The sequence below is a fragment of the Macadamia integrifolia genome, chromosome 12 (genome assembly GCF_013358625.1).
Source record: "Macadamia integrifolia cultivar HAES 741 chromosome 12, SCU_Mint_v3, whole genome shotgun sequence".
Classification (NCBI taxonomy): domain Eukaryota; kingdom Viridiplantae; phylum Streptophyta; class Magnoliopsida; order Proteales; family Proteaceae; genus Macadamia; species Macadamia integrifolia.
The window spans coordinates 21568456-21594364 of NC_056568.1; the positions used below are offsets into that span (position 1 = coordinate 21568456).

The 25909-nt window shown below is 36.4% G+C and overlaps 2 protein-coding genes across 6 annotated transcripts; one reads left to right on the forward strand and one right to left on the reverse strand.

Moving 5' to 3' along the window:
* Nucleotides 1-6492: 6492 nt before the first annotated feature.
* LOC122057951 (ubiquitin-conjugating enzyme E2 2) lies at nt 6493-16597 on the forward strand. Of its 2 annotated transcripts, none has more exons than XM_042620319.1 (6): nt 6493-6650; nt 6766-6958; nt 7075-7100; nt 11082-11171; nt 11347-11435; nt 15977-16597. In XM_042620319.1, the coding sequence occupies exons 2-6, from the start codon at nt 6834-6836 to the stop codon at nt 16103-16105; spliced, it is 459 nt and encodes a 152-aa protein (XP_042476253.1). In that variant the 5' UTR covers nt 6493-6650; nt 6766-6833; the 3' UTR covers nt 16106-16597. The 2 variants fall into 2 exon arrangements, with proteins under 2 accessions (XP_042476253.1, XP_042476254.1); XM_042620320.1 differs by having other exon boundaries at nt 6516-6650; nt 6772-6958.
* Nucleotides 16598-18368: 1771 nt separating this feature from the next.
* On the reverse strand, nt 18369-24067 carry LOC122058183 (probable inactive leucine-rich repeat receptor-like protein kinase At3g03770). 4 transcript variants are annotated; one of them, XM_042620728.1, is made up of 9 exons: nt 23517-24067; nt 23137-23208; nt 21499-22964; nt 20819-20952; nt 20156-20396; nt 19550-19755; nt 19401-19453; nt 19022-19133; nt 18369-18878 (listed from the first exon to the last, which is right to left on the reverse strand). In XM_042620728.1, the coding sequence occupies exons 3-9, from the start codon at nt 22928-22930 to the stop codon at nt 18615-18617; spliced, it is 2442 nt and encodes an 813-aa protein (XP_042476662.1). In that variant the 5' UTR covers nt 22931-22964; nt 23137-23208; nt 23517-24067; the 3' UTR covers nt 18369-18614. The 4 variants fall into 4 exon arrangements, with proteins under 4 accessions (XP_042476662.1, XP_042476661.1, XP_042476660.1 ...); XM_042620727.1 differs by lacking the exon at nt 23137-23208; XM_042620726.1 differs by lacking the exon at nt 23517-24067 and having other exon boundaries at nt 23137-23488.
* Between the last annotated feature and the right edge of the window lie 1842 nt (nt 24068-25909).

A 25909-nucleotide genomic window follows, 5' to 3' on the forward strand; every position in this document is an offset into this window, starting at 1 on the left:
GCAGGGGTTTTGAAATAGGGATTCTTTCTCTTGGAATTTCCACTCTCTACATGGTGACCTCGGTCACCTATTTATAGCAAGGCATTCGTGAAAAACCCTTACAAGGAGATGGTAGAAAATACAACACATCTGGGTATTTTTTCTTTTCGTACAAGATGTCAACAAGATCGTATTTTCGAATAACCTATAATGAAACAGGAATCAAGCACATGCTAGGTTCGATTGTCATATTCTGGAAAAAAGTAGTAATGACCACTTTTGGTCACCCTCCCCGCATCATGTAACAATATTAGGCTGAACTCCTGACCAGTCTTACACTTAATTGTACTCCGCAAGTCTTGCATAAAAGCTTTAGGTTGGGATAATTGGGATTAGCCTGGATAGTCTAGACTTGTGCCAAAAATTCGATTTTTTAGTGAAAGAGAAAGGACATGTTTCATTACTGCCCATAATTCTTCATTGTCAAGAGGGGGACAAAGTTTGGTGTCGATAGTATAAAAAAACAATCTAGCTCTTTATAAGATTTGTAGAGTTTCGAGTTATGGAACTAACAGTCTTAGAATCAAGTCAATCTGAGTCTATTTGACCAAGATATGATTGTTTCAATACAGTATATCAAGAAAACATTAATAAATAAAAAAAAAGACCTAGAAGACCCATTCTTGTCAAATGGTTCCGGTTCCAGTTCCAGCCGACATCAGTCGGTTGACTAGACCTTGGCTGGTCAATGTGGATGGACCTTCAACGGCTTGTTTTAGAAATAATGGCTCTTTTAAGCGGTCGATCAACTGCTATGGCGATCAACTGGCAAACCCAAATTATGACTGTTAGAAGGAGATTTAGTACCTAATTTTTACCACTAATCTTTCTTATAAGTACCTCTAGTGCATTTCATTAAGACATAATTAATTCTAACATTTGAAGAGCATTATTAGAGCATTTAAAGTGAGCTTTATTCAACACATCTCTTGAGTTCTAGTTTTACATTCTTTATGCGAGTAGTACTCAAGATTCTTTAAGTCTTTATTGACATCTTAGTTTTTGCAAGTATATAGAAGATTTGAAAGGTACATTTACTTATATTTTTGCATATCATTCATGCAGTGCACAAGAAGTAACTGTAAAATTCTACTTTGAGCTTTGTGTTTGTCCAAGAGTTGGTGTAACTCTAGTATTGCACTTTTTTCTTTGTACATTACTCTAGACTGTAATTAGACTAGTGAGTAAGATACTCTTATCCTAAAAAGAGTTATAAGGTCTCTCTCAAACTGTAAAGAGATTGCAAGGTCTCTCTCTATTTGTGAAAGAGAATTTGTAAATGATCCATTTGAACAAACGCAACCCTAAAAACGATGTAGAAAGTAATAGAAAACAAGAACAAACAATGCACATAGGTTTACGAAGTTCGGTAAGATTACCTACGTCATCGGTGAGATGAAATTCTGCTTCACTATCAATGGAGAATAGTATTACAACACTCGTCCTCATACCTCTCAGAATTGCTTATAGAGAAAGTAATTCTCGCTACAAATATATAGCGACAAAACGTAATACCGATAAGATGGGCCACTATTCTGTCATGGGGCCTGCACCAATACTCCCTGGATCAAACCGCAGTGGAATACAAGACATCATACACTAACACCATTTATCCTACAAAAAGAGATTTTAAAGGCTTTCCTCTCTACCTACTGTACTAAAAGGGAAGAGCTAATGGAATACCTTACAAGTGAAACTTTTAGGGAATGGACTAGACTTGGATTGAATTGAATCACTAGAAATCCTTGTGTTGCTTATGTGAGTGTATTTGTCCTTTATATTCCCATTCTAGTTACAATTACATATTGGGGACTTTATGAGTTAGAGAATTTTTTCTAAAATCCACTGGCATAACCTATTCACCCCTTATAAGATTATTTCGCGTTTCTCTATGCCGCTTTCACAGAGTATCCTCACACTTAAAATATATTTTAAGTCATTTTTTATTTTACCAATAATTTTATTTCACTCAACCCACTTCCCTTGGAACAGAACATTTGACGAGGAGTTGAATATAAAAGTGAGCTATATAATATTAGCCAGCTGATTGGTTCTAAGTGCTGGCTATGATGGGGACACCAAAATTGTTAATACATTATTGAGACTTTTTTTTTTACCCTTCAAAAAGAATCATTATTGAGACCTTTTGAGTGTTTGCATCCCTATATGGAGAATACGTAGAGAATCCAACTTCTAGAGATGAACAAAGTGTGGGGACCGTGATGCTTTGTCCTCCTTGAACGGAGCATTTCCTTTTAGCTTTGAAGTGCCCACAAGAAGCCAAGAAGGAATATCGAAATTTGCTTAGAAATATTGGCTCAGTTTGGTTGAGCATATTGCCTCAAAATGCCCCAAAATGTCTTTCACTAAACTCTATTGCATTAACTGTGATGTACATAGTTTCATATATTTTTTAGTTTTTATTACAAAAAAAAAAACTGTGATAAGCACGTTTATCCAAAATTGGCATTCATCCTTTATAGAATCACTTGAAGCCATGCCTTGTTGGCATAAGGATTATCCACTACAAGTCAATACTGATCCTATAATCGCAAGGATCGGTTCATATTGGGCTTGAATGAGAATCATTTATTCAATTATAGAATTATTTGAAGCCATGTCGGCATTAAAGATTATCCACTCCCCTCTCTCTCTCTCTCTCACACACACACACACACTCATTTAACTTTTACCAAAAACAGTGAAGAGCACTAAACACCCCGTGTAAGTGGCCTCAAAGATGTAAAAGGAATACTTGAATTCAGAACCACACGCTTCCTAAGACGAAAGACCCCTTGCCAACTCAACAACCCACTTGGGGTTTCTCTCTCTCTCTCAAAAAGCTTGTAAGGCATTTTTTGCAACCAAAATGGGCTATGGGTGCTTAGCAACAATGCTACAATAAGCATGATAATCGGCATAATTTAGTAATATTATTAATTTAATATTAAAATAAGCTTGATGTTTTAATTTACGTATTTATTATTTGTTTAGGTACAAAATTTTCATCGATCATTGTTTAAAAAATGTGTTACTATCAAATTGTTTAATATACAATGATCATGTAAAATATTAATGTGGTGCTTATCGGGTAGAAAATACGTACTCATTTACCAAAAATAAATAAAAAATAAATAAAAACGTACTCAAACATGCATGCAGAAAGTCCATGTCAATATAAGACTAAAAAGAAAGTGATAAGCATTCATAAATTTAAAAATAATAAAATAAAAAATTTATTCTATAATTACAATCACCCAAGTGCTGACTTTTCAGTGATTATGAAACCTATTTCTTGTGAAATTTTTATTTTATAAAAAAAGACTGCCCAAATAAAAAATTTTGTAGACACGTAATGATAGGCACTAAGATACGCTAATCTCTAGCTCTAATTGAATTACAGATATTGCTAATATGATATCGGAATTGAGCTCATGGCATTAAAATATGTTGAAAACCACATTGAAGTAAAAGCCATACTAGGATAAGATTTTTAATGCCTAACAATTTATTCATGGAAGAGCATGTTATTTTGAACCATGAGAAGATGACAATTTCATATTACATGCTTCTCAAAACAATATATGGTTGAAAAATTTTGGGAGTGTCAAATGGTAGGTTGGTTCAATTCGGTTTGGTCTAATTCAGTTTTATCGTTCTTTTAGCTTATATCGAGCCGGACCAAAACCTGATTGACAACTAATTATTCTATTAAAAACCACAAATTAACTGAAACCAATAGCAATGATCCGGTCATTTTCAATTTGTAATCGGTTTCTCTTAATGGTCTCTTCTCAGTTCCTTATAAATCTATTATTCAGTCCAATATTTTTTTTTCATATATAAAAAGGAATTATAAAATGTTTATTTTTATAATTTTTTTTAGTTTTGGTCCATCTGGTCAGTCTTATTGATCTATCGAAACTGAATCAAATTGAACCAAGAGTTCTCCTAAAATCAATGTCGAGACTAAACCGATAAGGAGTTTGACCCGGTCAGACTTTTCAGTTTGACCCCCACTTTGATGTCCCTGAGCAAAATTGTTAAAAAAAAGAAAAAAATTCCACAAAGTTGAGAAATTGAACCAAGAGCTTTATTTTTTTTTAAGTAATTGTCTAGGCTCTAGCCTTTTATTTTTAGGTGATGCTAAGCCTCACTTTCAATATGAAAATGCTATCATAGACTTTGTGGGCCTTGTGAGCCATACAACACAAACCACCTATCAAAAAACACTAATTTTTTTTTTTTTTTGAGAGGATTTTCTAATAAAGTGGCATAAAGGAGACACCGATGAGGAGCAATACACAATTTTATACAAAGAATGAAAAAGGTCATTCATTTCATGTGAGGAGAGAGAGACATAGTGTTAGGCGGTTGGTTAAATTTTTTTTTATCCCCAATATTATGGGGTTCTTGGTGCCAAAGGATCTTATATGACGTGTTCGTATTAGTGAGTGACTCACCTTAATGATCCTATAAGGTTAGCAACACCGATACACATCTCATCATTCCATACAGGGGGTGGATGAAAATGAATCATTTATATATATATATATATATATTTTAGATAGCACCGAAAATTAAGAAATTTAAGCAAACCTTTAGTCACTTTGCAAAGACAAAAATGAAATTCAAATACAAGTGGGTGAGGTCCCCCCTTTTTCTTGAGTCAAAGGTCAAAGTATCTACCATGTTGTGTCACCAGTGGTCCAATTTCTAGAGACAAATAGTTCAAAATTCACTACTATATAGACGAGCTCCAATTCAATCCAATTATATAACGTATCAAAAGAAATAATATGAAATAGATAAAAAAAAAAAAACAAACTTAAACTTTAAAAAAATTATTATAAATTATTAATAAAAAAATAATAATAAGCTATTGAAAATACAAAAGAAATGTTTGAAACGCAATGTTTACAACACAATATCAAATAAATGGTGTCTTCCTCACTAAACTGCTCTTTTTTTTTTTTTCTTAGAGAAGTTATTGGTTTTGTCCATTCTCTAACTAGAAAGGTTCCGTTAATGACAGGCACGATAGCATGATCATATTTTGTTCCTTGGTTTCAAGTATTTTGTATCTAAACCTTATGTACCTTGTGCAATTTATCTGAATGAATTTTACCAATTAACTTTTTTACCAAAAAATTAACTTACTTTTTTACCAAACTTTTATGTATAGTGGTCCTCTTCTTTTTGTTTAGAGTAATCATGCATAAAGTTGTCAATTTATATTTAAAGGTAATCTCTAAACCTAAAACGTATAATATTATGACGACACTTTTGTAGAGATGTTGTGGATACATGGCTGCCATTATCGACGTCATAAGCATGGAAAAAGCATTTATTTCATATTTGTGTGTATGGTCAACAACAAAGTCATACTATAAAATTTAAACACAGATAAGAAATTCCTGTCCAAGAGGAAGTCAAGATTTAAAATGAAATAGGGTGTTTTAACCACCAAGCACCTGAAAAATTCAAAAGAGAAGCCCTTTTTGTCAAACGTGGGCTTCCACATTGGTTTTGTTTGAAAACTAAGAAAAAACGAAAAGAAAAATTATAATAAAACAAATTATAATAAGGTAATGAATAATTTGTGTCTTTTACTTCTTTAGACATCAAACAAAAAAGAAATATAAGAAAACATACTTCAAATACCGAGGTTTGGGAGGGGATAGCTTATGCAGTCTTACTTTTTATTTTCGTAGGAGAGGTTGTTTTCAAGTTTTAAATTTGTGACAAATATGTTGCAATAATGTAATTTAACCATTACACCATAAGCCTACCCCTACAATCAACAATAATTCATCACAAATTTCCTCCGCTTCAATGGAAGCAACACAAAAGTTCCTACTATGTTTGCATTTTGTTGCCAAAAATCCACTTTTTAAATAAACGATGACACCCCCAACCACTAAATGAAGGTGTATATATAGAACAATAATAGGTTTGGAGTAAAAATATTATTGCAATAGAAACATCAAGTTGTTTTAGGTGTACAAAAGAAGGGTGGGGGATCGTTGCCAACTATGTGGGGCCATTGAGCTCATGGGGTGGGGCATAACTAGGGAACAAAACTTAGGTAGTAACAACCGAGTTCCTACCACCCCGATACCACCCTGATAGCAATAGGGAAATAGAATCTCATGTGTAAGTTGGAAAATTCCACCTTTGCCTTTGGGATTTCATTTCTCTAACTGTTATCACGGATAACTCAAACTTGGCCGTTACGTGGATTTTTTAAGGATTTTTTTTTAATGTTTCGTAGCGAGTGGGGCCATCATTTCACTCCCGTTGGTCATGTTGAAGTCATTTTGGGTTACCTTTTGAGGATCCAAAGTGTTTTTTTTTTTTTTTTTTTGGGTTAGTATGACAACATGAAATTCATAATAAAAAACCCCCTCTCAAATCAGTGGCGAATGTCCTTTCGCTAATTTAGTAATTAATTAATTAATTGCATAAAAACGAGAGGCAACAAGGGACAGAAGACATTCTAATAAAATTATAAAAAGCTCAGAGTCTTGGTGAACCTGCGAGTTTGTTCGTTTGCAGAGGACGACTAGAGGAGCGTTCGTTCGTACGCTGAAGAGCAATGATCCATTAAAGTATAAAGAAAAACCTTACCCACTTGGTTGATTCGGTTTTGAGTCTTGTTCTTTGTGGATTTTCCAGATTTCTCACAGTTTCTTCTCTCTTTTTTTCTCTATCTGAAACCCTAAGTATTAGCAAGAATTAGGGCATAATCGTCGGGAATTAAGAATTGAATTTCCGACGAAGGAAAGAGAGCGATGTCGACACCGGCCAGGAAGAGGTTGATGAGGGATTTCAAGAGGTTGCAGCAAGATCCACCTGCGGGGATCAGTGGAGCTCCTCAGGATAATAACATTATGTTATGGAATGCTGTGATTTTTGGGTATATCTTCTTCTGTGACTATTATATAGCTTTTGTAATGCTGTTTTCTTTATTTTTTATTATTCCAAAGTTATTTGATGGGAACTGGAATTATGTGCTTTGGTTTTGACTTGCAGACCTGATGATACACCTTGGGATGGAGGTGAGCGATTATTTTTCTGCCTTGATTTTTTCCCCCTCTTAATATGTTATCTCTAAAATTCGGTTCTTTAGACTAGATTGACGACTTTTTTGTGTTCATATTGTCACAATTGTAAGTTTTATCGGTTTTCATACCTTGGATGAGACTTTTTTTGGTTTTCCATCTTCTTAGTCATGGATTGCTTATGATTTTTCTGGTGAGTGGCTTGTCGGGGTTCCTGTGTTCTCTGGTGGTGATTGTTAATGCGAGGATCTCAACTTACACAAGGATATGTTATTTCCTGAACTTTATACGAATTTCCATATCGACCCACACTAAATCCCTTTCGTAACTGATGTGGGATCAGCCCCCATATGATTGATATGGGATTATAACATACCACCTTTCTAAACTGGCTTATAAGGTAGGGAACCCAAGACCATATCAATCAACACCAAATCTCTTTCGTAACAGATGTGGGAGCAACTCCCATATGACTTTTATGAGATTGTAACTTACCACGGTGCTTCCGAAATGACGTCCACAGCGGCCCACTCCTGATTAGGTATCTTAATCCCTTTTGTAACTGATGTGGGATTAGCACCCATATGAATGATATGAGATTGTAACATACCACCATGCTAAACTGGCTGAGGGAGGTCAAGACCATATAAACCCACACCCAACCCCTTTCGTAACTGATGTGAGATCAGCCCTTGTATGACTTTCATGAGATCGTAAAATACCACCAACCAAAGTCCATGACAGCCGACTTCAGATTAGGTATCCCTTTCTTAAGAGCTTCTCTTTGGCACCAGGTCGCCCCTTTAGGTTGGGACTGCGGATCAACTGCTCTGTTACTACGATAGGAACTTTGGGAGAACTTAACCCCATAATCCGGCTTATTTGGTGAGGGAATCCAATACATATTAACCCACACCAAATCCCTTTCGTAACTGAAGTGGGATGAATCCCCCTCATATAACTGATATGGGATCTTAACAGACCACCATGCTTTTGAACCAACGTCCATGGTGGCCCACTCTGGATCATATAGCACTTTCTAAGCTTCTAATCTGATACGAATCTTGGGAGAACTCAACCCTATCAACTAGTTTATAAGGTGAGGGAACCCAAGACCAAATCTACCCACATCAAATCCCATTCGTAACCAATGTGGAATCAGCCCCCCATATGACTATTATGGGAATCGTAACATACCGTCACGCTTCTGACCCAGGGGACGGGATTTTTTTTGTCATCTATATACTCTTTTATTACCTTCCTTGATCAGGTCTTTGGTGTTCGAAAGGGGAATTTTAGGAAGTATAGATTTATGGGCTGTGTTTATGTTTCTATGATTTATTAAATGGACCTTGAAACATGCTCAGTGCCATGAGATCAGAGTTTTGAATGCCGACTTAGTTTTCATATTGTTGAGATATTGATCTGCTCTCAGGAAACTAGATCCATGTGTATTCATCTACCTCCAATGATACCAAAAAGGTAAAAGCTTCAGAGGTGTCGGTTGTTTCAGTACAAAGAACAGGGAACTGTGCAGATGACACAAAGCAATACATGAGTATACTGTCTGACTAAAAAAAGCTTAAAACACTTATTATATTTACCATTTTACCTTTTCCATTTGAACCCTTTCCAAACTTTATTGCTTCCCCACTTTGTTCTTTTTATCCATGCATTGATAAGTAAGTCCATAAGACGTGCATCTAGAATAGAGCTTACATATTTACACCTTATTTATAGTGGACCAATTATTTCACACCCCCTTTTTTTAGTATCTATAGTTAGATAAGTTCCATAAAAGTTTTGTATTTGTTTATTTATTTTTCCAGTATATACACAGCCACACAGGTGTCCGTGATACGTCTCAAAATTGAGCTCAATTCACCATTGGCCTTTGTTAAAGGAATATAGTGTATTGATGTAATACAAACTCACACTTTTGTGGTGGAGCCTACTGGAAAGGTAACCATGAGGAGTGCAGTCTCAATGGTTTGTGGGGCTAGCACTACCTATGATCCCACTGTGCACTTACTGAGGCATATTCAAGAACTCCTTGTAGTTACAAAGCTGCCATGTGTAATTAAAATTTTCTTGTAATTGGGTGTTCTACATCCTGATCTTACTGCCATAGGGTGTTTCTTGTAGTGGCGCTGCAGCTGATCTCGACTTCAAATTTTCTTGCAACTCTCCCATTGATACTGGGGGCTTTAAAATCTTGACTGGAATGGAATCATAATGGGAGGAGGCATAAATAAAAAATGCAACCCCTTTGAATTGGGAAAAGAGTAAAACCAGAGAGAGAGGAGAAGATGTAGAAGGATTCATAGTAGTAGAGGTGAAATCGGAAAAATGATAAAAGTGGGATTATGGAGTTATGATTTGATTTTCCCCTCTTATTTCATTGGCACTCTCATAATTCTAATGAACTCTTTTTATTTTTTATTTTTATGAACTTGGTTGTTTAACAAAGAAAATCCATTCTGAGCAGAGGCTGAAGTCTAGATTAAAAAAATGAGATTCCAAACCCGGGATGTTGTGAATGTCTGTCACTGATTCCAGTAATCCTCTTGATATTATTAGAGGTGTCAAAAGCTTGCTGACACTGGTAGGCCTGACCCCGGGCTGCTTTGTTAAATTTCCAGTCCACTACATGATCTTCTAGACTGACAGATTGGTAAATGGCCCTGTTTCACCTAGAGTGATAAATATTAGGTTGGAGTCGGTCTTTGGTAGTAGCCTGATGGGTGCAAACTTGGACCAGTAACTGACCATTTACAGTCTGAGCAGCCCGTTTATGTTCCAATTAGCCCGTTTATAGCCCAATTGACCCAATAAGCTCGTTTATAGCCCAATTGAGATGAGCTCAATTATGGACCGATAACCAAATAACCAAACATAAATGTGTTCATGCCTGGTCTATGAGGCTTGATTAACTAAACGGTGCGGTACCGGTGCAAGGCCTTAAATTGGTGGGGACCAATTAGGCCTAATCAAAATCAACCTTGCCTAACCGGTCAACACCTCTACTTGATTTATTCATCAGGATTGATGTCTTTTGTTCATGGTCTCTATTCAAGTATTCTTGGAAAGAACTATAGTTGTTTTAGATTACTTCAGCTTGGAATCTTAGATTTTTGTTCACTGGTGGAATCTTAGAACATTGCCATGGTATTGTTCCTGGAAACATATCTGCAGTCATTTGCCCTGCACCAGACTGGTTTCTTGGTGCTCTGAATGTAGAGCTTTTATGAGTCCAAGATTTCTCTATATTCTTCTCCCTTGTGCACAAACATGGACTTAGGGATTCTCAAATTTGATTAAATATATCAAGTTTCGTAGTTCCCGTCAAGCTGTCAAGCTGCCCAGTTGATTCTACAGCTCAAAGTTTTTTTTTTGGTGAATAATAAATTCATTACCAAAGGAAGAAAGGGGAGGGAATATACAAACCCCGAGGGTAACAAAAGAAAAGAAGGAAGAAATATACAATAAACAAGGGAGAGGAGCAATATGCCCATTAGGGGGTAGGGGGTAGGGGGCGGGGGGCGGGAGGCAGGTGCGGGGTGGGAAGCGGTGGGGGGAGACAGCTCAAGTTTTACTATTTATGTATATTTGAACTGGCGTTTATTCTTCCACATTAGGTCGTCCTGAATATAAGTGGAGCAAGAATTCCCATTTAGTGGCAGTCTGAAACCTGGGACAGTTTTATATTATGTTGAACAGATCTGTTCTTTCTTAATTTTTATTCTTAGCCCTGTATGATGCTATTGCTACGTCAGTGACACCAAGTTGTATGGTGTATTGACGCTCAAGTTTAAAGGGAACAGATCCCTTAAAACAATACCTGACTTAGCTGCTATAGTGATGTCTGTTTTGGTTACTGTTTATTTTACTCTTTTTTTTGGTCACATGGTTGATCTTTCTTTTGCAATATCACCTGTCAATTTTAGTACATCTAACTCCTCTTTTGAGTTTCTTCAGGTACGTTTAAATTGACGTTGCAGTTCACTGAGGATTACCCTAATAAGCCTCCAACTGTTCGATTTGTTTCACGGATGTTTCATCCAAACAGTATGTGAAAATTTTAGCTGAAGTGTAGTACTGTTTTGCTTCTTGTTGCCCAAATATATTAACTGCTAACATGCTGCCTTTCCACATGGAAGCTTTTCTGGCATTGGTCTGGCATGTGGTTTATCTGAAATGGAGAAATTCTGTCCTCTAACAATTTATTTATGGATTTGACCAGTTTATGCGGACGGAAGTATTTGCTTGGATATTTTGCAGAATCAGTGGAGTCCTATTTATGATGTTGCAGCTATATTGACTTCTATTCAGGTAGACTTATTGCAATCCTTTAATTATTTTATGATAGGAAATGGTCATTGGTCTATATTGTTAACTTTCATAATGTTGCTTGTGTATTTATTTAATCAAAAGACAATGTATAGTGAATTTAAGAAACAGTTATGAATTTGATTAAAAACTTATTCTTTTGAGTGGCAACTGACCAGTCATTATGAATTTGAGAACTTCTTTAAAATATTGATATAGTGGGTTCATACTTGCTATGAGTGGGATATAGTTTTTGAGCATCAAATGAAAAGTTAAATTCTAATTCACCTTGAAGTTTAGATATATTAGCTAACGCATTTTGATGCTCAACATATTTTGCTAAGAGGGTAATTTATGAAGTCATGAGTAGGGTTAATTTGTTTGTGCAGTCTGATGGAGGGCCGGTAGGGGAAGGGAAAAAATCCCTGAGAGAACTCAAAGTTGCAGGGGAGAAAGAGAAGATATCGGACAAAAGGGGGGTAGAGGAGGCCACAAGACCTAGTCTTGCACCATACCCAACACCAAAACATTCAATTCAATTTATTCTCAAAATCTGTCTAAGAAATTGGGTTACATGTCTCTCATACTAAACTGACATTAAAACTTAATTAAAATCTAAAACTGAAATTGAAACTTCCAATACTTCCTCAGGTCTAAATAATAAAGTTAGAAATGAAATAACTCAAATTGGTAACTCCCTACTTTGCTAGCAACTACCTAAAATAAAAGATCACACATCTTCCCAAATAAAATAACTCAATATTTCCTAAATAAAGTAAATCCTAAAATATTCTACTGATCCCAAAAATCCAATCGGACTCAATTTGTCTCGGTTGAGATTGCCGAAGGGTCAATTCAGTTTAGCCTTAATTCTGCATCAATGCCCCCGATGTTGAGAAAACTCGTGGACAAGTTTTAAAGAATGATAACAATAAAAACTCACGAGCATGGGGTGAATTGCTCATTGTATGCATCGTGAATAAAATCCAAGATGTGAAGTTGTGGAGGTACATTCAAGTCTGAAAAATCATGGGGAAGAATAAATTCATGATGGTGAACAACTGGCACTGCATTAATGTCCTTAATTACTTGATCCACGATTTTCACTTTTCGTTGTCATCACTTGCTCCACAATAGGACGGTCTTCCACTTGTGTTGATGCATTTGATTCTTCTTGTGTGTGTATTGGGGGTATCACTTTCTTTGACTCAACCAATCCATGAAGATTAATTTTTTGGAGCATGTGGTAAGCTTGGAGGGTGCTCACATTGTTGTCACGATCAAGGATGTCGTCTTGTTGTTCCAACTAACATCAACCCAATATAATGATGTGTTGAGGAGAGTCGAATACTTCACAAATAACACCATCATAATAATGAGAAACAGAGAATTCATTGAATACATCATCATCTGACTCAAAAATAATCTGATTGGTCTTTGACAACATATCCACCACAAATCGTGTGACAAAATTGTTGTGTTTTCTCTCATTAATCAACAAATGTACAAGTTTTCCATTTGGCAGTTGCACTGTAAATTTGAACGCAAAGGGATCCATGGCCAGATTCGTATTCGGCATCACTATGTGCCTTCCAAAATAAGACACAACTCTCTACTAGGGAAGTGGGTGGCAGAACTGTAAATATGTGGGTTCAACCTTTTCCCTTTTTTTTGGAGAGAAAAAAGAGGTTTAACTTGGAACACAAAAGGAAGGGGGGTTAACGTATAAAGGAGAAGGGGTATACTTAGAAAAAACAGGGAAATAAGATTTGAATGGACTGAAATATGAGGGCAGGGGTATTATGGGAAAAGAAGGTTTAAGAAGACTTATTGTTCAGTGGAGAGTGGAGACTAGGGTCTCCTTCGACCTCTGAAGAGAGTTCTTCTTCTTCCTAGGACACGAGACTAGTGGAGGTGGGAGTTGCGACTTCGACTGAGGAAGATAGACTCGCAGTGGGAGCTTCGAAACCAGGTATGTTTCTCTGGCTCTTGTTCTCTCGTCTCCCTTTTCTTCTTCTTCCCTGAACTTATGCTCTTGCTTCCTCTTTTTTTTTTTTCCACTCGTTGAATGCTAGCAAATGGGGGGAAGGTTTGATCAGTGAAGAGAAGGCAGTGGGGTTGGGAATTGAAGGAAGGGGTTTTCTTTGCGAGTTGAAGGGAATGGGTGGGGTTTCGGTTGAAGCAATGCTTTTTTTTTTGTTCGGTCTTCTCTGTTACAAACTTTCTGTTCTCTGCGGCAGAACATTAATGGGAGAATTAGGAAGAAAGTAGAATAGGGAATGAGAACGAAGGAGATGGATCGTTCGGCTTTGATACCACTTGATGGAGGGCAGGTAGGGGAAGGGAAGAAATGCCTGAGGGAATTTAAAGTTGCAGGGGAGAAAGAGAAGATATATCACAAGAGGAGGGGAGGAGGTCACACGACCTAGTCTTGCACCATACCCGGCACCAAAACATTCAATTCAATTCATTCTCAAAATCTGTCTAAGAAATTGGGTTACATGTCGCTTTATACTAAACTGAAATTAAAACTTACCTAATTAAAATCTAAAACTGAAATAGTAACTTCTAATTACTTTCTCAAGTCTAACTAATAAAGTTAGAAATGAAATAAAACTCATATTGGTAATTTCCTACTTGACTAACAACTACCCAAAATAAAAGATTACATATCTTCCCAAATAAAATAACTCACTATTTCCTAAATAAAGTAAATGCTAAAATATCCTACTGATCCCAAAAATCTAATTGGACCCATTTCATCTCGGTTGAGATTGCCCATTGCCCGAAGCCCGAAGGGTCAACCCAGTTCAGCCTGAATTCTGCGTCACAGTCTAAGCTGTGTGGTCACTTAGAGGATTTTGTCTTTACCAAATGCGATGCTTAATTGTTGCTTGGGCAATTACAATTTAAATGTCACTTATTGAATTTTCTTAGTTAATACTCCTACTAGGGACCTAAGCATTTAAAGAATCACATATTAGAATAATGCATTTACTGGTTAAACTCTTTCCTTAAGCCTTTCCAACTATGTAGGGTTTGCTTCGTGACTCTGTTAACTCATAGGTATTAATGTCTTTCCTTACCATTTAACCCAGTTCCCTTCATTCTCTTGTCCTTTAAGTACATTCACTCATTGTCTTTGTTGCACACTCTGTATCAATTTTCCCATTGATCTAAATGCAAACTCTGTCGAATGCATTACCTAGTCAGGAATATTCACTGTTTACAGGAGAAGTAAGTTTGTAGACTGATCCAAATGTATACCCAATTCAGACCTTTTCAGTGTTTTGAACTTGGAGAATGAAAAGTTCCAGTTGGCTGTCCTCCCCCCCCCCCCCTCCTCTTTCTATCCCATGAATCTACTTATGTAGTAGTCATGACATAACATATAAGTGTGCTTATATCATACATCAATAATCAACATTAAGCCACGTCAACTCATCAAGTATGCTTATATCAACTGATCGATTGTCCACAACAAACTCCCTGTGAAAACTAAAAACCAGCAGTTAAATATAAATTGAACTATTGAAGTATTGAATCAAAGAAAATCTCTAAGTAATTCAGCTCAATATAAATTATCAGAGAATATTATAAGAATATAAATTGATTCTAGGCTTCAACTGCATCACTTTGTTTACTTTCTTGGTTTCTTCCTTTTCCCATGGTTTCATTAGTTACCGTGATAAAATTATTTCCAGATGTGCCAAGTGCATACATGGGGAAAAACTCGAAAAGACAGTCTCCATGTTTCATACCTAGAATTAGGTTTTGAGTTGAAGGATTTACATAATGAACCATGGGATTTAAACTACATCTAAAGGAACTTGTTTTGAACCATTCAAGGATTGATATAATGAGATGAGGGGCGGGAGCCTGAAGGACCTGATGGATTGTAAATTGAAGGGGATGGTGGGATTGTGGGAGTCATCCTACTGTAGTAAAAGTGGTTTTATTCAAAGACTTTGGTGACTAAATTTTAGGTGCCTGGCTTCCAGGTCTGTCATTGTTTCTGTCACCTATTATTCAATTGCCTTGAGTTGTTTTGGTGATCAATTTGAAACTTCTCCCTTCTTGTACGTATTGCATTATGCCTTGGATTTATTCAGTTCTGACTTTTTTGCGAGTCTCTGGAAGGGACATTATAACAGAAAACGAAATTGTTTCCAAAAACCTGACCATGCAAGCATTCAGAAGGATGCATAGTCAAAAATCTGATACCTGCTATCATCTCCGAAAACATAAGGATACTGTCTGTACCTTTAGTATTGTGATACAATATGAAAACTAGTACTGGAGTGCCGCATGGTACTTGTCAATTGCCAAACGATGTTCGCATTTGCCACTGTGCTGCTCCTTTGCTTTTAACTTTCTGCAATTCCTTTATTTGTTTTCTTCACCACTATAATTTCCAGATACTGCAGGAAAAACTATTGTTTGAATGTTAATGAATACATTTTTTTTTCCTTCTCACCTCCCCTTTTTATGAATATGATTCACTTGGTAAGTGCTAACAAATAATTTTGTGTATGGTTTCTCAGTCCCTGCTGTGTGACCCAAACCCAAATTCACCTGCAAATTCTGAGGCAGCTCGTATGTTCAGCGAGAACAAGCGGGAATACAACAGAAGAGTGCGTGAAATAGTGGAGCAGAGCTGGACAGCTGACTGAAAGGCAAAAAAAAAGAAAAGGAAAAAACCACTCACCTCTGTTATGCTTTTGAAAAAAGACTTATGTTGGGGGTGTGTGTTTGCAGTGGAACTAGTGTTTGACCAGACTTCAGTCAAATGGTCACATATGACCTACTTAATATGCATACTTACATTGTCCTCGGAGGAGACTATTGTTTTCGAATCTTCTACCTTTAGACTATGCTTTGCTGGAATTGTTTGAGATTTCCCTGTTTTCTCCTGATTCTCTCCTTTGTAGTTCATGTAGTATTAATCTTTGATGTATGTCCCTGTAGCTTGTGTACAGAAAATAGGTTTTATTATTGCTTTGATGTCATAGGCGAACCTTTCCCAGTGGGTTAGCTAGCTAGTTCTGTGAGAATCAGGGAAGAGCTCTTCTAGTGTTAACATGCTGCGCATTCTAAACATCAACTGTTGCTGTTTAAGAGCTCTTTACTTGCTAAATAGTGGTGTGCTTTTCCCTCTTCGTTTATTATGGTGGTTATCATTTGTATTACTCATTTTTTTTTTTTCCGCTAATATATCCTACTACGCGCTGATGGTCAATGGTCAGCCTACTGGGCGCTAGTAATGCTATTGGCCACCTACTCTTGCACACCCATCCACACACACACTGGGATATGACGGTTTGATCTTACAACCTCCTACCCTGGGTGCAGATTGGTCAAGCCAAAGCTGCCACCACTTGGCTAAGCTACTGTTCATCATTATTATTTGTATCACGTTACTATGCTGATGTATCTATTTTCATTTACTGTTTTGGTCTGTTTTGGGGCAAACCTTGACCCTCGAGTACTTAATGATTGATAAACAGATAAGAGAACAGTGCTATTTGCAGGTGAGTATCGGTATTGAATTGGGAATTGGTTTTTTAAGTTGATCAGCTGCCTCCTTAGGCTGGGTACTGCTCCCTTTTGGTTTCAATGTATCATTGATGTGAATTTTTGAGGACCCCCCATAGAGCATGCGAATGATCTGAAATGGAGAATTAAACGGTTTAATGTTTGATATCGTCCCTCGTGTTGTGGCTCAAGCTTTGATTTGCCTCTTTACCGGGATTGTGTTTAACTAAGTCAAGTTTTAATGAGAATAAAATGGTTTCAATGTATCTTAGCAAGCATGCAAATGGCGGTAAAAAACAACTGGAACCTAAAAGAAGTGTGGTTCTCAGATAAGAAACTCTTAAATCTTTCAAAATCGGATGGTGAAGTATGGTCGCTCTTCGATTTAGCAACTTTTTGGGAAATCCACAAACTATCGGATGGGATAACCTTTCATTGTAAAAATGTTAATAGTAGCCCAACTATGACTTATCTGCCATCCCTAGCCATTGATGGCTATACAAACTCAAACCTATATACTAACAGCTTATGTAATATCTCCTAATGTTATCTTTCATTTTCTTATGAAAAAAAAAAAAAGAGGATGACAATAATAGCTGATGAACATGTATTTTAGGTGTATTTGTTTCTACAATATGCAACGGTAAGGTTGTTCCATTGTGATCAAGTGATCATGGGTTCAAGTCAAGAAATAGTTCCTGTGCAAAGTGGGGGTAAACGAGGGTAAAACTGTTTTGTATCAAATGGCCAACTCCATACTCAAAATTGAAACAAGGGGCAAATCTTAATGGGAGTTGTATACAAGAAAAAGAAACTGTGACAATATTTTATTACATTTTCAGCAAACTGTTAGATGTGCGGAGGAGGGTGTGTCAACACCTCCTGTTCTTAGGCTCTCCTCTAGGCATGAAATGAAATGATGTCTTTGCCTGAAGGCAAAAGATAGTAGGAGGTGCTAGCGCACCTTCTGCTCTTTGACAAAGAACGTTAGCCCAATTTTTTTTCTGACATTGGATTTAAGAACTCTTAAGAAATAAGATTAGGTATTATCAAAAGAAGATAACAACATTTTAGTTCACTATTTTGGTTACAACGAGATGCATATTTGAGGGTAAAGTTTTATGTATGCCTTCACGTATTGACCACCTAATGTGCCATATGAAAGGATGATGTGACAAATCCAACCATAGAATTGTAAATACATGGTCTAGATTGCCTCTCAATTTTCACAAACTAAAGTCATCTCTCCCTCCATATATTGTCATGTGATCAACTTTGATTCTCTACCAAAAAAAAAAATCAACTTTGATTGAGTTCAAATTTGACAAGTTATTTGGGTACTAGGGGATTTTGCACAAAAACTTAAGAGTCCCAACTATTTGGCCATATCAGTATACCATGTACCAAAATAGTCTCACAGAAGACATGCATTTGTTGGAGAAAATGTTTGTACTGGACTGAGGATACATACAGGGTATTTGCAACTGTGTATACATAATACAGAAACCTAACTCAGAACTAACCCTACTCTTCATACTTTTTTTTGGGGGGGGGGGGTAACTTCATAGAGAGATGACATGATCAATTTCAGACCATACCTAGCATAATGGTTTTAGAATGTCAATGTTGCTGTTATGGGAAGGGAAGCTACCGGACTGGAGGTTGGGAAGATGAAACTGGTGAGCCATCACTACTCTGAGAGTCTCCCCTCCATGAATCTTGAACTTGAGCAGCAAACTGCAAGTTCCATAGAACATCCTCAACAGAAGGTCTCTCAGTTGGTTCCTTAGACAAACACCTGATGCAGATTTCAGTAACTGTCTTCAACGATTCATACAAGCATGCCTTGCGTACTTCTAGATCAATGATGCTCCTTTGATCCGCATCATCAGCCATAATGCTTTCATGTAACTACATTTTGAAAAAAGAAGAAATTTGTCCTTATCCATACCATCCCTGATTCTCTGGTATTTAGTTATTTGTAGGTGTAGTGGAGGAAAATCTGAAAAAGTAAACAAGAAAATGAAGGTAATGGGTTAGTAAGAGACATCTACCTGATCTTTTAAAACATCCACTTCTTCTAGGTATGTGATTGGTCTTCCCACAATGATTTCCAACAAGATTACCCCGAAATCATAAATATCAACCTTATCCACATGTTTTAAGCTGCAAGAAAAGAACATCAATGAAGCATATTAGTGACTAAACACAATGAATCACAAAACATATCTTTTAAGGGAGTAAAGTGAAACTTTTCTGGAAGGAGAAGGAAGCAAGAAAAAAATTCTATGTGAAAGATGAGCCTGTATTGTTTTGAGGATTTGGAAGTTTTGTGCTCTAAAAATTCTATCAGTAAGAAACTGTATAACATAACTACATTACCAACAACATTTTCCATATATGATTTTAGAGAAAAAGAACACAATTACAAACCTTTCATAAACAATAAGTTCTTTTGATCGACAAGGAGAAACTCCCGTTGGAGCCTGCATGGTTTACCAGAGCAGACTATCAATGCTTAGCATGATTTGAAAAACCAAAGAAAACATTTTTTGTTTGAAAGGAGGATATTTCTTTTTCACCTTCTCCATATTCTCTGCTAACAAATGCAGGTTATAACTGCTAATTTTGGCAACGAGGTTCTGATCCAACAGAACATCTGTTATTTTCAAATTATTCGAAAATACACCGGGCACAATTCCGGTATGCAGGAATTGTATCCCCTTTGCTATTCCAATAGCTGCTCCAATCCTTTGTGTCCATGTGAGTCTTTGTCCTGCAAAACCCTCTGCATAATGAACTGTGAGATGATGAAAAGAATACTCAAGCATGGATTAGAGGATAGGAGGAAGGTTCCTTCCCCATTTGTGCAGTTGACTTGGTTCCTGCATCTTGGTCAGGCTTTCTAATCAAAGTACCTAGGAGATCTTCAAGGAAGTGTAATGAAAATCAGGAGATACTGAGAACCTGATCTTCCATATCATTTGGATGATCTAGGTAAATGAAGAATGGTCAAGAAATCATTCACATAATGGACTCCTTAAAATTATGGGTTCAAACCTCCCCAGATGCTACAAGTAGCATTGATATGAAAAAAAAAAAAAGAAGCTTTCCCCAATCCCCTTTCCCAACTGAGTACTTGTCATAAAAAGTTCTGATAGAAGTAGTAGTACATGGAGTTATTTTACCAGAGATGCGGCTTCTCAGAGTCCCATTTGCTACATATTCAAATATGAGAAATATTCTGCTGACACTTGAATCATCCAGGTCACACTCAAAGCAGTGTCCGAGAGCACTGACCAAATGGCGATGTCTGAGTTTTGAAATCAGTTCGATGTGGTGCATAAAGTGCTGAGTGCTATATCTTCTTTTCACTTTCAAACATCTAATAACGACTAGGGAACTATCACTTAGCTTCCCTCTGAATATCTGATCATAACAGAAGAAAGATTTATTCTTGTGTTTCAGTTAAGAAATTTAATGTGTATTCTACAGTAGAATATATTGAAGGAATGAACAAATGTTATATACTTTACTAGAGAAAAAACTTTCAGCCATGTTACTGTATCAGCCCAGGTAAAGGAAACATAGAATCTCAGTTACTCTTAACCCATGTTGAAGAGTGAATCTCTTGGACCATGGGATCTGCCCGTCTGATTGGACTGGAGAAGGGTATTCCGGACCTTCAACAATAGGAGGTAGGATTTATGATGACATTCACTCTTCCCAGAGTTCAATCATAGCGTCAAATCACCATGGTGAAGAAAAACTGAATCCTTGATAAAACAGGTAGTGCTTCAATTAATAAAGTTCTCAGTAGCAGATGACAACAGTAAGGGACGGAGGCATACCTGACCATGAGAACCTTCACCCATGAAAGTTGATGAATTGAAATTATGTATAGCCTCTTCAAGCTCCTCCAAAGAGAAAGTTCGATAAGCAGGAAGGCCAAGTGCTCCCAGCTTCATTGTTTGAGATATATACCCTTCAGGCAACCACATGGAAAGTATTATATATTTATATGTCATGCACATAACCTACAACTCACTGTGGCATTCAGGAATCATTCATTAGTTGTTCTTTCTGTCGTTTTCTTTTCTAATGCCATTCATTCATATCCAAGTTTCATAGGTTCATTATAGCAGAACCCGATACATTACCACATATTCAAACTGATAAATTAACAAAAACTAGCAAGATTACTTTATATAGTTATCATTGTATTGATTACTGAAACCCCATCCCATTCTTTCCTTTTCAAGGAGCTAACTTTGCATGAAACGATTTCATACTTAAAAAAGAATTTGGTAAAGCTTTAAGACTAAAACGGCAGTTTTCAATATATTCACCTCAGTGAAAGAAAGAGAAAATGAAAATACTGAACTAACTCAATATGCCTCACGAAAAAGAAGAACAAAAACAACAGAGGGAGAAAAATCAGAAAGCCATGGTTCAGTAATAGAAAATCTATCATATTAGATTTTATCTACCTCTGATATTTGGAATATATTATAGAAAGAGAGGAACTTACTTGCATCAGAAAGCAGCTTTGAGGTGTACCCAGTTGATGCATTCACTGTTATTAATTTTGTTGGAGGCATTTTAGTGACCTTGGCTTTTACCACTCTATAAGCCAAGAAAAGCAAACCAACAAGCACAGCTCCCCCCAAAACACCTCCCACTACACCTACTGCAATAATAACTTTAGCAGCTCTCCTTGGCTCCTGTTTGTGAGGTAATATTCCCACAGCTAAAGCTTCATTTCGACAAAATGAATATGGATGCTGATTTTGATTTTGATTTTGATTTTGGTTTCCAGTAGTCAAACAGTTCCCATCATACAGGGCAACCCTGTTTTTGGAATCCATCAAGAGACAGTTTGGCAAGCTCCCAGATAAGAGATTAGATGACAAATCTACAAAAGTCAGTTGGGCATTACAGGACATGTTGATGGAAAGCAATCCAGTAAACTTGTTTTCCGCGACATTCAGATAAGTAATGGAAGGCAAAGAAAACAACCAAGGTGGGAATGGCCCCATAAATCTGTTGAAAGAGATGTCCAGCCATTGAAGTTGATAACAGGAGCTTACTTCAGAAGGAATCCCAGAGCTAAACCTGTTCTTCCTGAGTACAATCCTAACCAGCTTGCTTCCCAAACTAGGAAACTGAGGTCCCAAATAATTGTCTTCCAAATCAAGCACTTGAAGGTTTGTTAATCTACTAAGATCAGGAACTGGTCCAGATAACCGATTCATTGAGACGGAAAGTACTCGAAGATTCTCCATAGTTCCTAGTGATTTAGGCAGATGTCCACTCAGAGAATTGTTCTTCAAACTCAGTACAGCCAAAATTGAAAGCTCACCAAGCCAATCAGGAACATTATTGGTGAACATATTATCATCTAGTATGAGAGTTTGGAGATTCCCCATAGATGAAATCTCTCGAGGAATTGTACCAGACAAGAAATTTGAACTAACATTTAGTATTTCCAGTGAAGAAAGACGAGAGATTTTACCAGATAAGGGACCCCATAAACCCAGAGATACCAAAGACAAGACTTTTAAGCTGGGAAGCCTAACGAGTGTTGTGAAGAAAGAATCAATAGAGAAATTCCTTGGCAGTGATGGAGTTCCCCTGTTTCCAATAATATGAAGCTGAGTTATGGTTTCTTCATAGCAAACAACAGTTAAATTCGGATTTGGGTCTGTGTTGCAGAAGTCTGTATTTTCATTCCAGCTTCTCAAAACTTTTGGAAAATTCAAAAGCAGCTTAATTCTCAGAAGGGTGTGAGCATGAGAGGATTGTAACTGATTTGAATGAGGAATCAGAAGAAAAACAATGAACACAAGAAGATGGTATGAAGGGTAGGTTGCATTAGCCATAGTAGCTTGATCAGTGAAACGAACAAGCAATTCAAAGAATGATTCTTCTCCAATACGCATTAAAAGAGACAACTCCACCATTACCAGAACTCAGCAACCCAGGACCACAGAAGGTCTGCAACTATAAATAAATAAATCAAAACACAGATCCCATAAATAATAAACAAATAAGAGATTAGCATTTCAGTTTGAAGCAAGGAATAAAGAGGAATTAGCAATAAATTATTACGATATCAAAGAAAGAAAATAACTTTTTTTAGGGGATTGTCCACTAAGCTAAGTCTAACCCAATAAAGCTAAGAGAGAGATAGATCAAATTCTGCTCTCGAGGCTTCAAGTAATCTCATACAAGTTAACTCCTGAAATGTGAAAGATGGGTTCAAATCCAAATAACTAAATTTAACAAACTTGTTTTTGTTTCTAATCGATCTTCCACCTCTTCATTTTGAGTTCAGAAACAGATTAGGTGGACTATTGAACTCAAAAAAGAGAATAATCCAATTAACTAAATTAGACTAGCTTCTAAATGCAATCTAACTTCAAAATCCTCCAAGTAGAATGGCTAAAAAACACTACATTGAACCTAAATTTCCATAGAAACTTCTGAAACTACATTTGAAGCATCGTTTTTATCAACAAATTTGTCAGATATGTCACGGATGAGCACCTGAATCCGACATTGATGGGTTTCAAGAGGACAACAAGATACAGTAGATAATCCAAAACCCAGAAGTACTTTGTGGTGGAGATCGAGCTGGAAATCAGAACATGTAAAAAGTAATATACTTTGCCCAAAAAATATTAAAACAAAAAAATTCCTTCTTTTGCCCTTTTGTTTTTGATAATATTAACATCTTTGGTAGCTTCTTCTTGATAAAGCTTTTGAAAGTAGAAACTCAAAGAGAGACTCCATTGTATTTGTCGGAGGAGGAGAAAGTAAAAGGGAAGATAAGATTCGAGGGAGAAGAGCCACTTTATTCTTCTCTGCAACATCTCTTCGGCTGCTCTGTTCCTTGAGGAAAAAGAATAGAAATTAGGGAGAAATGGAAGTTTTTTGGGATTTCCATCACATTATAGCTTTCTGCTTCTGCTTATGTAGTTCTTTCTTTGGCAATCTGACTTCTTGTTCTGGTCTCACGTATGTATGTGCATTTACTACTAGCATGAAGAGAGGAAGGGAATCAAAATTGACTTGAAATTGATTGCAATCGGTTTGATCCTTAAAGATTTGGAAAAGAGAAGAAGAAGCTAAGATTCCCATAACTATGATTTCTTATTACAAAATATTTATAGATTTTTTATATTTTTTATTAAAAAAAGTAAGTTTTATTAAATATTTATTATTATTAAGTAAAAATTTAATAATAATGTTTTTTTATCCGAGAGTATAGGGTTACATCAGAAATCGAGATGGGCAAAATGATTACACTATTCCCCGTGAAAAGTAGAAATGCCCACACCTTTGATGCTTCTAATTGAAATTTTCAATTTGAGGCTTGAGACAATTTCCCCTAATGATAATAGGAAGAGGGTTCTTTAGAAAGACAACATGGACCTTATGCCAGCATGGGGCTAATAGGGGTGCAGACAACAGCATCAATAGGGGTAAGATTCTCTACTTCCATGAAGAGTAGGGTGGTCATTCAGCCAGTAATGTGTATGAGTACAAACCCTTTCAAGCTTCTTTTTCTATAATAACAATAAGGGAAAAGTTTGGGCACACCACACACGTGTTACAAGCTAACGCACACTATTTTCTTCTCTCTTCCCCCTACTGCTCTTGTATGATGCTTTGTCTTGTGCCCCCATTGTTACTACCTACTATCTTGTCGCACGTGGATGGTGTTGCCTATCCCCTATCCTTAATAATAATATTGGAAAAAGATTCCTAAAAGGCAACATAGCTTTACACCATAACATAGAGGGAACAAAATAATCAATCTATCTCTAATGAAAGGCAAAAATCCTACTCAAAACATTTATGCTTTGGTGGATATACACATTACCTTTGCATTAACATAAAGACCACTGCCTTTCAGAAAACCTTTCCCTGTATTTATGGTTTTTTTCATCTTTTCCCTCTTTTGCAGCAAATTACCTCTTCCTGGATCTATTGTTGAAAAATAGAACATTATAAATATTCATAAAAAGAATTTTAATAATTGAAGAAATAAGCATAGGTTTATTAGCTCTGTTTCATTTCATTTGACTCAGGGAATTGAATGAGAGAGGAATAAATAAAAGAATAGAGAGAAAGATTGTTTTTTTCTACCAAACCAATAAAGTGACAAAGGAAATAAATGATGTGGTGGTTTTGGAGAGATAAGAGTGAGTGATACCCAACCAACTGGACCCCCATGATCTCCACCTGAAACACCACCAAAGGTTTGGTAACCAGATCTATCGGAATGAAAGTGAAAACTCTAGTAACTATATAGACTTAGGAAATGTACATACGCTTGTTTAATACTACTTTGTCTTTTAAAAAAAAATAAAAATAAAAAAAAATAAAAAATAAAACTTATAATTGAACTTGTTTCCTTAGACAACCCCCATAAAAAAACTATTTATAAGAATGGACAATTGGCCATGATTCACTACTCTTTCGTTTTCAGTTAACCCTCGCATAAGCATGAAAAATTATAAACTGACGATGGAAGCATATACTGATAATATATATATATATATATATAGAGAGAGAGAGAGAGATAGAGAGATAGATAGAGAGAGAGAGAGAGAGAGTAAAGGGGCACGCTTGGTTCAACGGTAAAATACGAATGTTGTGATTTGGACGTCAAATAGTTAAAATAGTCTCTCGACATTCTCAGGTATGACTATGTAGTTTTCATCCCCTGGACCTCACACATGTGAGAAAGCTTTGTGCATCGAATACACCCTTGATATATTCTATATATATAGAGAGAGAGTATGGAAAATCTTTGACTATTCTGTCCTGTTATATTATCACTAGTTTTTTGGTAGACCTACTATTAGATTATCTTATTTAGTTTTACTTCTTAAGCATCATCAATTATTAGACTGTACCTTGTTACAAAAAAA